The 12,011-nt window shown below is 35.6% G+C and overlaps 1 protein-coding gene across 4 annotated transcripts; it reads left to right on the plus strand.

Annotated features, from left to right (window-relative positions):
- Positions 1-7,593: 7,593 nt before the first annotated feature.
- LOC134265020 (uncharacterized) lies at positions 7,594-11,764 on the plus strand. 4 transcript variants are annotated; one of them, XM_062747262.1, is made up of 3 exons: positions 7,594-7,611; positions 9,555-9,763; positions 10,879-11,764. In XM_062747262.1, the coding sequence occupies exon 3, from the start codon at positions 10,919-10,921 to the stop codon at positions 11,564-11,566; it is 648 nt and encodes a 215-aa protein (XP_062603246.1). In that variant the 5' UTR covers positions 7,594-7,611; positions 9,555-9,763; positions 10,879-10,918; the 3' UTR covers positions 11,567-11,764. The 4 variants fall into 4 exon arrangements, with proteins under 4 accessions (XP_062603246.1, XP_062603243.1, XP_062603245.1 ...); XM_062747259.1 differs by lacking the exon at positions 7,594-7,611 and adding an exon at positions 8,545-8,746; XM_062747261.1 differs by lacking the exon at positions 7,594-7,611 and adding an exon at positions 9,276-9,392.
- The last annotated feature ends 247 nt before the right edge of the window (positions 11,765-12,011 follow it).

Genomic DNA, 12,011 nt, shown 5'->3' on the forward strand with positions numbered 1-12,011 from the left:
AAATCAAAAACCGATGCACTATTCTATGTATCTTAGTGTAGTCTACTTGTCTGCCAAGTTATATTGAAATCAGACAAAAACTGTAGAAGGAGTAGCGTTTTTAAGGAATTTCACAGAAAAATTCTATTTTTAGTAACCATGGCAACACCGTTCATCGAAATCAAAAACCAATGCACTATTCTATGTATCTTAGTGTAGTCTACTTGTGTGCCAAGTTATATTGAAATCAGACAAAAACTGTAGAAGGAGTAGCGTTTTAAAGGAATTTTACAGAAAATTCTATTTTTAGTAACCATGGCAACACCGTTCATCGAAATCAAAAACCGATGCACTATTCTATGTATCTAAGTGTAGTCTACTTGTGTACCAAGTTATACTGAAATCAGACAAAAACTGTAGAAGGAGTAGCGTTTTTAAGGAATTTTACAGAAAATTCTATTTTTAGTAACCATGGGAACAACGTTCATCGAAATCAAAAACCAATGCACTATTCTATGTATCTTAGTGTAGTCTACTTGTGTGCCAAGTTATATTGAAATCAGACAAAAACTGTAGAAGGAGTAGGGTTTTAAAGGAATTTCACAGAAAATTCTATTTTTAGTAACCATGGCAACACCGTTCATCGAAATCAAAAACCGATGCACTATTCTATGTATCTAAGTGCAGTCTACTTGTGTACCAAGTTATACTGAAATCAGACAAAAACTGTAGAAGCAGTAGCGTTTTTAAGGAATTTTACAGAAAATTCTATTTTTAGTAACCATGGCAACACCGTTCATCGAAATCAAAAACCGATGCACTATTCTATGTATCTTAGTGTAGTCTACTTGTCTGCCAAGTTATATTGAAATCAGACCAAAACTGTAGAAGTAGTAGCGTTTTTAAGGAATTTCACAGAAAATTCTATTTTTAGTAACCATGGCAACACCGTTTATCGAAATCAAAAACCGATGCACTATTCTATGTATCTTAGTGTAGTCTACTTGTGTGCCAAGTTATACTGAAATCAAACTAAAATTGTAGGAGGAGTAGCGTTTTGAAAAATTGTTTACAGACGGACGGACGGACGACGGACGCATTTCTATCGGATAAACTCTTCTGACCAGTAGAGCTAAAAATCGGGAGTTTAGCAAACAAGGACCTCTAAAACATTTGAGGTGGGATCAGGTGCAAGGGAAGAGTGAGCATTCCTTGCCGACCGGTCAAAACTGCCTTGTTTTTTTTCTGTGCCCTTCAGTTTAGATTTGTCGCCCGTGTGGCCCAATGGTTATAGAGCATCTGCTCTAGAGTCGCGAAGTAAGGAGTCAATGCTTACATCGCGGATTCGAATCCTACTGTGGGACTTCGAGAACGGTCCTTCGGATGAGACCGTAACCGGAGGTCATGTGTCGCAGTAGGTGCTGGCACGAAAAAGATCCCTCACTGGCCAATGGCCCTAAGTGCCGAGTAAGTTCAAAATTTGTAGCTCTCCGTCGGCAAGTGGTGGTGTCTTCATATTAGTGAAAATTCTCGAGAGGGACGTAAAACAACATACAATCAATCAATCAATCAATTTTGATTTAATCAATGAAGAATATTCATTTTCATTCTTAAGTACCTTTGAACTCAACAGTCATATATCTGTTTCTTATTTGTTTTGTTAGTTTTATTTTAATTTTTTAACTTAACGGGAATTTTACATTCATATCGAGAGCTAATACTTGCTTGTAGAGGGATGCAAATCAAGATCTGCACTCAACACATAGGACTTTGTAGCTGTAAGGGGTCTTTTTTTTTTTTGGTGACGTGACGTTCTGCGACAATGGGCCTCGGTTTATACTATCTTTCTCGTAGGACTGGTCTCCACGTTTTGCAATGGGATTTCAAATTGCAACGTAAGGATCAACTTACACCGCGACTCTAAAGCCATAGTTCTAACTACTTCTCCACATGGACGATTATTTTATATTTGGAAAAGACATTGATTGCAAAAAATAAACTACATGTAACATTATGATAGACTTGGTGACTTTTTCTACCTCCAGTTTCCCTAAATTTTGCAATATACTGATGTGTAAATGGACTTGATATCTTTCAGTTGCTTCGATACCGGTATATCTCTCTCAGTTGAGTCGAAACGCAAGAGCATGCTCTATGTTTCTTAAACGAAGCAAAATATAAATATTTTGAAGATCCAAAGATATCAGTCAAGTCTTGTTAAAAGTCAAAATTTTGAAATTCTATGGTCGATAAATTGACCTTAATATAACCAATCCTTAAGTCCAGTGTTGTTTGACATTAAACAGCTATACACTTGACTCTTTTATCTCTAGGTGTCACTGGTCGACAGGGGATGCTTTCTCCTTCATGGCTCCAGATCCTTCCTGGGTTTTTAGGTCCATGTTTGCTCCTCCAATTTATATCGTTTCAATGGACTTTCAATTTATTCGATTATTGATTATGCTTGTTATCTTTATATTTTTCAAATTTCAACTTAATGAGGGACTCTCCCTACGTGAAAGAATAATAAATATGCATGACAAAGCTGTATTGAAGGTGCTTTTTTTTAATTAATCAACTTCTTTCAGTAAGATAAACCGATATTCGGTGGGAACAAACACTATGTAGTTTTTTTTCCTCATTATAAATCCCATTATTTTTCCTTTGCGATAAATATGTTTTTGTATGAAAGTAAATGATATGCAGGATTCTGTTTTCGTACGTTTATTTGTGCATTTGCTTGCATACGTTAATACCTACATGTACCTGTACCTGAATACTTGGCCCTTCAAACATCATCCTTAAAATATTAGTTTATATATACACATGTTAGGACGTTCTTCGTTAGTAAAAAGGAATGGGAAATGTTGAGGACATTCCCCCGCTCCGAGAAAACGGTTTTAATTTTATAAATGCAATGTCAATTTATCTTTTACACAATTGCTTCCTTTAAGCTTTTGGATAATATTTTGATAAATAAAATAATTTTTCACTTTTGTTGTTTAGGTATGTGGGAAAAAAAAGGCTTAACGTTTCAATCTCTTTTTAAAACTCGTGATTATGCGCAAAATTGAAGGAGGTCTCTGTGCCAGTGATTCGTTTAAATATGCTTTGAAAAAAGGAATTTGTTGATTTTTTTCAGAAATAGTCGATTTTTGGATAGAATGAGTTAAAAATTCTTCATTTTAAAATCATTTACATTTACTTTTCCGTCATTTTAACGTTCTGGGAGAATGAAGCTTAATCCATTTAAATGTTATGCCTCCAATATAGTAACCCATTTGCTTATATATGTTGAAGTGTCAAATTTTTAAAACAATCATCAATCAACAGCTATTCAATAAAATAAAAGAATTGATTGCATTAAAATATGACAATACTGACATCATAGTTTTGGGAAATAAAACCTTTCCGTGAACTTTGAAAATTGAAAGATATTGCCCCAGAGCAGGCTATTGTCCTCGCCTTCTTTGCTTATTTGTCCTTTCATTGGTCACTTTCATTGTGTTACTGCAAATTTAGACTTATACTTAATACTGAGAGATTCTGTTTGTTTCTGCAAATAGTGCGACATGGAATAACGATTTATGGGCTTCATCCGAAGGATCATCGTCCAGAGCGGCAGTGGGAAGGATCATGTAATCTGTGAGCCTAGCACGACCAGTCGCCCACTCGGAGCAGTGGTGAAAGCGTCTGCTGTCGAGTCTCGAACTAAAAAGTTAAACAGGAGAAGGTTCGAATTCCTCTGTGGAACGTGGAGACTGATCCTGACGATGAGATCGTTTAAACCGAGGTCCCCTGTCGCAATAGATGCTGGCACGAAAAAGATCCCTCAGTGCTAAATTGCCCTGAGTGTTGAGTATGCCAGGTAGGTAAAAAATTTGCAGCTGTCAACTGGCAAGTGGTGGCGTCTCCTTATGAGTGAAATTATCGAGAGGGAAGTTAAACAACAAACAAAAGTAGCACGACTATTCGAAAACCACTGCATGTCGACACGAGGAGAGAGAATTGCAATGTATCCAAAATGGCTGTAATTTTAAAGCAATATGAGATGCATTTTTGAGAATTTTATTTTGCTGGTTAAATGTGTTATTATGATTAATCTGTATGTAATCTAAACCATTATGGTCAATAAAACCAAAATAAAGTTTTTAAAAATGTTTCAGAAGAAATATTTCTGTACAACTGAATATACAGTATTATATAAGAGATCATTATTGTACAGGACGACAATAATTCAATTTTCCTTCAATCAAAGCATATAAAAAGTTCTTTCATAGCAAATATGAACAGCAGAAGTTTATAAATGTTCTATTTTTCTGTCATTGAAGTAGTTAATTACAAATTTGCAACATTTTTTTACGATGTCAAACATGCAGCTCATATTGCTTTAATCTAAGTTTATGATTGATTGATTGATTGTATATTGTTTAACGTCCCTCTCAAGAATTTTTCACTTATATAGAGACACCACCACTTGCCGGTGGAGAGCTGCAAATGTTCTATACTGGGCACTCAGGGCCATCGAGCAGGGAGGGGTCTCTTTCGTGCCAGCAACTACTGCTATATGGGACCTCGGTTTATACGGTCTCACCCGAAGGACCTAATGCAAATTTATAGGTCTGTAACATAAAGGTTAACAATAGCTTTTGCTGATAGTAAAGATACTCATTTGTAAACTAGAATTTACAATTGTTAACCATTGAGTAACTAAGAAGAGTTGTCAAGTCAATCAGAGTAATAAGTGAGACTATCAGCGGCTCGTCCGATGCCAGCATTTCTCAGCTGTCTTTGTCTTATCAACGACGCAGAAGGTTGGAAAGACGGAAAGAAAAATGTCGATGAAAATCATTTAATTATAATAATAATACAAAGGCGTCTAAATACTTTTTTTTTCAAATGAGAAATAAATATTTATCAATCAGTGTCTTGTTCTTTTTCATTTCCTGTTATTTTCCTTTGAAGAGATAGAAAATTTTCCTTTAATGTCTTGTCATGCTATAACTAGGATTAATTGTGTATATATGATTTCCGAACAAAATTATTGTCACGTAACTATTGTTTTCATCGTAAACAGTAGCATATATACAACAGTAGCATATACAGTCGATCGTGAATTAAAATTTCAGAAACTTGTTCATATCCGATACAAAATATTTCATTTTTCTCAAATGTGAAACTATGGGTTTTTTTGTGAATCTGGAACTTCAAATATAAAATAGCAGGCTAAAACCGTAAACATTAAGACCTTCCTTCTCTATTGACCCCCTTCCCCCACGCTCACACTCACACACACTTTATAACCAAAAGCGAGGGGACATGAAATCTCATTTGTCTGTCAGTCTGTCCGATTGTCACAAAAACTTTTAAACATCGGTATCAACTTTTGAATGAGAAGAGAGAACATTCATATTTCACATATACATTACCTAAGACAAGACCTTTCCAAACAAACTATTGTTTTTGACCCCTTGACGTACATGTATTATATTTTGAGATGTATGAATCACATGCTGTTAACTATAATTAACAGTTGATATGCAACTGTGAAACTACTTTTAGAACATTTGGTGAATTTGACGTTGAAGCCACAGAAGTACGCAAGCATAAAACATTTTTATGCCCCCCCCCCCCCCCATCCCGGGGGTATACTGTTTTCGTCATGTCTGTCTCTGTTTGTCTGTTAACCTAGTCCATAACTATTGAGTGGTGGGTTTATGGCTTTCATATTTCACAGGTGTATTCCTTGTGACAAGACCTTTCTTTGGGTACCACCAAATTTGACCCCTTGACCTTGGAGTTTAACCTTCTTTTACAAAAAATACCACACTTTAACCTTGGTCATAACTTTTGAACAGTAAGAGCTAGGGCTTTCATCCTTCAGATGTATGTTCGACTACTGTGACAAGACCTTTCAACTGGTATAAATATATTTGACATTGACCTACGAGTTTGACCCACTTTTTAAAAACTTGAACCTTGTTAAAACTTTTGAACAGTTAGTCGTATGGCTTTCATATTTTACAGGTGTATTCCTTGTAACAAGACTTTCCTTGGGTACCAACACTTTTGACCTTCGGAGTTTGACATGCCTTTATCCTTGACCTTTGGAGTTTGACATGTATTTGAGAGCGTTCAACCCTCGCCATATGCTGCCATACAGATGCATCAGTGTTTCACAAACACATCTTGTTATTTGTTATTATGCGCCCGGATCGATAGATCCGAGGCGTATATTGTTTTGTCCTGTCTGTTTGTCTGTCTGCTGAAAACTTGAACCTTCGCCATAACATTTGAACCTTGAGATATATAGACTTCATATTTGGTACGCATATTCCACTAATAAAGATCTTTCAAAAGACACCAAGGTCAATGACCTTGCGACCTTGACTGTGACCTACATGCTAAAAATAGCTTTTTCAAACTTTTGCCATAACTTTTGAAGCATAGGAGGTAGAGACTTCATATTTGGTATGCATACTTCACTAATAAAGCTCATACGAATGACACCAAAGTCATTGACCTTGTGACCTTGACTGTGACCTTAATGCTAAAAATAGTTATTTTCGAACTTTTGCCATAAATTTTGAACCATAGGAAATATAGACTTCATATTTGGTATGCATACTCCCCTACTAAAGTTCTTTCAAATAACATTAATATCAATGACCTTATGACCTATATGCTAAAAATAGTTTTTTTATAACTTTGTTGCCGCCGGGCGCATAGTGTTTCATAAACACATCTTGTTTTGATTTTGTTTTTGCTCACCTTGCTTATAGCTGTAATTAATCAAAGGTTTTTTTTAATATACATTTTTGTTACTGAAAATATATTTTGCATTGTTAATGACCACACGGGCTTTATTCTTAAAAAGAATAAAAATAATTTTTCTAGAAAATAATCATTAACATCTACGTGTTAAATTGTTAGCGTATTTATTATCACTATCAGTCTCGGAGCTTTCCATGCATTATTTGTCATTATCTTTGCCAGGTAAATCTAGTCCAAGGCGGTACACCCTTAAATTACCGTTCTCTTTCAAATGATTCAAAATGGATTAAGAAGTGTGATTATTAATGATTCGTACTTCGGTTTTGACAGTGTTCTTCGTTTGTGTCTGTTGTCTGTTAATGCACAATTATCAAGTCTACAGCAATTAATAAGGGCCCATTACTTGAGGCTAACCACTATAGCAAATATCTGAGAAGCACACGTTCTTGTTATTGTCTTCGTCTGTTAAAATCAAGATTGTATCCAGTTAAAAATTGAAAAACTTGGGGAGAGGGGCATATACATAAAACTTAATATGTGTTACCAAATTGCACATGTAATCTCTCTATTTCGATGGGCGAAAATGTAACTGAAAAATGTAATGTAAATGTAATTGAAAAAGGTTGAGATACATTGTTATTTTGTTGGTGACATTAATTACAGCATTAAACTTTGTTAAGAACGTGATTACCTTTTCAGTGGACAATGTATGTATATGCAAATACGCTAACATATCAAAAATGCCCTCGGCGTCAAATTTATATGAAACATGACACATCACTAACCGGTCGCTAACGAGATTTACGTGCATGTGAGCGTGCGCGTTCTCAATTTCTGATTGATCGGGGATAGAGGCAGGTAAGGAAAATCGCCAATCCCTTAAAATATTCTCAAATAAATGTTTAAATAATCAATGCACACAAAATATTATTGTTATTATCAGTTTAGGTGTTAAAAAGTCATATTTTGTTCCCCGGGGATGATTATTTAAAGGTAAGCATATTTTTATCTCTAATTTAAAATGTCAGGTAGTAATTGTTTTCATAATGCGTGCGATCAATTTAAATCAACAGTACACGTGTTTGCCATCAAAGGATTCAGACGTATGAAAATTCACGCTAAGGTATGTAGGTAGCCGTTTTATGGGGACATTGGTTATATAGGTAAACCGATTTGATCGTTGATTAATCATATTCAAGCAGTGTGGTATATTAAGTTCGCGTAGTAATTAGATGTGGGATCAGTCGACAAAATCTGCTTTCTTCAATAATTGATGATTACGGAGGATAAAGAATAATTTGTGAATTTAGAGGCGGATCTCGCTTCTGCTGGCCTACAGGTGGGCCAAGTAATTCGATCGCAAAGGATAGCGTAAGCGGCTCATTAAACTGACTATTTGATGTGACGGGTACGCAGATTAAGGCTATAAACTCTCGTGTGTTCGTAACAATCCCGATATGGCATTTAAACAAACTTAAAAATCGGCAGCTGTGTCGGAACAAGGCACCCGATATCATACCTTTCCTTTGTTGTTCTTTGGCCTTGGAAGAAGGTACGGGTTTGATACACTGGTACAACTTTTTGGTATATATACTAGTATATACATGACATCATGTTTAGGATAGCTCTTTTTGATTTTTTTTTTCATGAGATAAAATTGAGATCTGAGCTGAGGAAGGCAAAGTGTGTGGGATTATACTGGGATATATATTTACTACTTAGGAGCATGTCTGTTGTTGCTATCTTTAAGAATCAATTTGTCACAGGACAAAATGAAGGTGTTTATTCCTTAGATGACCTGTAACATTAAGCAGACGTGTTTTGTTTGTTTGGAAGTTGTTTATTGTTTTCTCTTCTCGGCCTCGTTTATTTTCCTGAAATGATGAATTAAATACTTAATCCATTGTAAGCTTTAAAAAGAAACACAAGTGATGAGTTAATTCAGGGAACTGACATACATGTGATTGAACTTTGGATTATTTATTTATAACAGGTATGTCATTTACTCATAGATGTAAAAATAAATCAAGCTAGCATATCTCCCCCTCGTTTTTAGAAAAGAGATAATATTAATTTTCGTGTCAATCGCTTCGGTTGAAGACATTTTCTATTTTCTTTGGTTAGTCTTGATTCACATTGATAAATGTACGTTTCTGTTGTAAGTGGCGCCCGAGCGCCCGCGGCGGATTTTGTGCCCATAGAGCTTGTTCAAGTCTGGTCTATTAATCATTACATTTATTACTAGGGATTTTTTTTTTGAGGAAACACTTTTCAAAATGATAGGGAAAAAACTAATCGTTAAAATCATACTTCGGTATCTTAGTTCCTTTGTCAAAATGATCAAGTTTGGTACAAAAAGGAAGTAAAGCTGATAATTAGAGGATAATTAATTTAAAATATGTAGGTTTCAAAGGCACACATGACATATTGGTATTTTTATGAAACCAGACGTTGATTGAAAACCATTCTAGCGACAAAATAAAAAGATTCTGGAAAAATTGTGTATTAAACTTCTGAGCATAACAAATAGCATGTCAAGCCGTGATTGGAGAGCTCATGTTATCAACATGTGCGTCTCGTTAGGCGCTCATACGATTATGACCAGTTACACTGGATAGACGCTGTTTTTCTTTTCAACAGTAAAACTCATTTTTGTGTTCCCATCATTTTATGAGAAAACATTGTCATGGAAGTACTGAAAAATCTTCAGTGACGACTAATTTCTAAATATTGTGTTACATGTTTCACGGCTTATTGATTTCGAGGAATAATAGAGTCTATATATATTTTTCCCCTTCTAGTTGAAAATAGGCCTAGTGCTGGATCGGTCTTACTAAGTGGCAGTGTAACTGGTGTTTGACCCGCGGAAGCTGCTGTCTCGAGAAGCAGAAACTGGGTTACGCCACAAAGAGATTTTCTTGGAGTTAACTTATTGGACAAAGAGAAGTGTCAAAGTGACAGTTGAAGGCAGACGTCTTAGTGAATGTCAAGGCCCGCTTCATCAACAAAGGTAAATATTTTCACTCCCTCCCGCTCTTTCTCTTTATGAACACCGGTCAAAATCATTATATTTGATTTTAGACAGGTGCTAAAAGATTTTATGCGTTTGACCTCGGTTAGCCTTGGGAGTATTTAAAAAACAACCATGCACAGGCATTAAGAGTTTAATCAAATGGTCGTTTTGGAAAAATGATATTTTTACCTCAGGGCATTTTAAACGTACAAATATAAACAAATTAAATACCTTAATCAGCATGTCAAAAACAGACTCCTCCCAGCTAGAAAGAAATTTTTGTTTAATTACAATCAAAAGAACGGTAACCACCCTAACTGCACGTAATCCACTTTTTAATGTATTTTGACGTGCATTAAAAAGAGACTAGTAGCAACTCTCCCTTCGGCAATGAACCTCATGCGACTTCTAAATCAGAAACACAATGTGTGTTCTAGCGAGTTACAAGTCTTAGTTGTTAGCGAAAACGATTGTTTTTAACAAAGCCTACATGTTTACAAATTTAAGGATGACAGGATAAAGTTTATATCTTATCAGTTTGAAAAAGAGATAGAAGTGCCACTGGGATAAATAAATTAATTCCGGATATATATGGCTAGTCGGTAGTCCTTTAATTATGTGTGTGTGAATAGGTAGTTTACAAATACAGGCTACAGCTTTGACTGGGAAGAGAGGGGATTATTTATTATAGAAAAGGATATGATTACCTGGTGACGGATATGGATATACAAAGCATATGTCAGAAAAGATGTTCACGTTTTGAAGGTTCAGTGGCTCAAGTCACCTCGTTACGTCACGATTAAATCGCCGTGTAAATTGCACATCAAAAAGGTGAACGAGCAGTAAAAGGCATATTGTTGTATCGCAAACCGGGGGTGAACTAGTGGAATAAGAACTTAAATCGATCTGACGCCGCCGTGTATCTATTATCTCGAGCTGTTCGGGACGCTCAACGAGTTAATAGAGAATAACACTTGAACAAGACTCCACAGTTCCTTTGTTTGTCGCGCGACTAGGGATAAAAATTACACGGATAAAACACAAACGTTCTTGATAAGGAATTTGAAAATTATTGTTGATATTTAATGTTTGTTTATTTCATCTCTTGACAGCTTATAAATATCATCTGAAAATAAGTGATGGAATAATGCCATGACCATGAAATTAAATCCTGAATATGTTGGTGTCAAGAGGAAATGTGTGGACGAATTAGAGGGGCGTCCTGCGAAAAGAATTTCTCCATTCCACAACACCCCCAAGGAACGCAAGGAAGAGAGGAGGAAAGTTCTGAAAATGTCTATTCAAAAACTTAGACAAATGGAGGATCCTGAATATTTTTTGACCCGGTCAGTGTTGATAAATAACACACTTAAAAAACTACAACAAGAAATTCGAGAGGAAAAGAAATATCAAGGTTACAAAAATTGTATATACAAGTTACGACCTAGTTACGGTTATGATGTGCTCAATAATAGTTATCTAGCATCACCGGATTCCGTGTTTGAAGATCCGTTTTCTTTACCGGATGATTCGGATAAAATGATCACAGACCAACTTACTCAAAGGTTAGTGAATGAGGGACGAGAGGATCAAACAGACTCCCCACGGGCGGATCCCGGGGATAACGGGGTGGACTGTGTTATACCAGAGACTTCGCCATATTGTGTAAATAATGACACTTTAAGTGATGTTGACACTTTGTCCGTGAGTTCCTCTGTGCACAAATCTTGTAGTGAAAGGCAAATTTGTTCTGACATGGACGTGTTAAATAACTTAATACATGCTTTAGAAGAGACGTAGCGAATGCCAAAACGAATAAATGTCTGTGGAAATATTTCGACTATTTGTGTGTAAAAAAGCGCTCCAAGTATTATATATGTTTTGAGAGAAACATCATGTCTGCTTAGTAATGTATTCATTTCATGGAATGGTATTTATATTAAGTTTATTTATATGCAATGCATTGTTTATTAATAAAAGTTGTCATGATTCACAACAGCTTTCAGTGAGTGGTTGGAATTCTGTTTTCACGTTGGATATGTGGTAATTTTACATAATGCTTGAAATAATCATTAACGCTTGCCTAGGGCGAAGTTTAACGGCCCAAAGTGTTACAACAGGGAAAGGTGTACATAAATCATATATGTACACATGGTCACAAACCTGGACCTCGGCCATCCATGTTATATCAACACGCTGTTCTTACACCTTTTTGTTTGTTTTGATTGATTTTTAAATCATATGA

Source organism: Saccostrea cucullata, unplaced genomic scaffold (genome assembly GCF_032062105.1).
Source record: "Saccostrea cucullata isolate Sc308-1 unplaced genomic scaffold, CSIRO_AGI_Scuc_v1 ctg357, whole genome shotgun sequence".
In the NCBI taxonomy this organism is placed as follows: domain Eukaryota; kingdom Metazoa; phylum Mollusca; class Bivalvia; order Ostreida; family Ostreidae; genus Saccostrea; species Saccostrea cuccullata.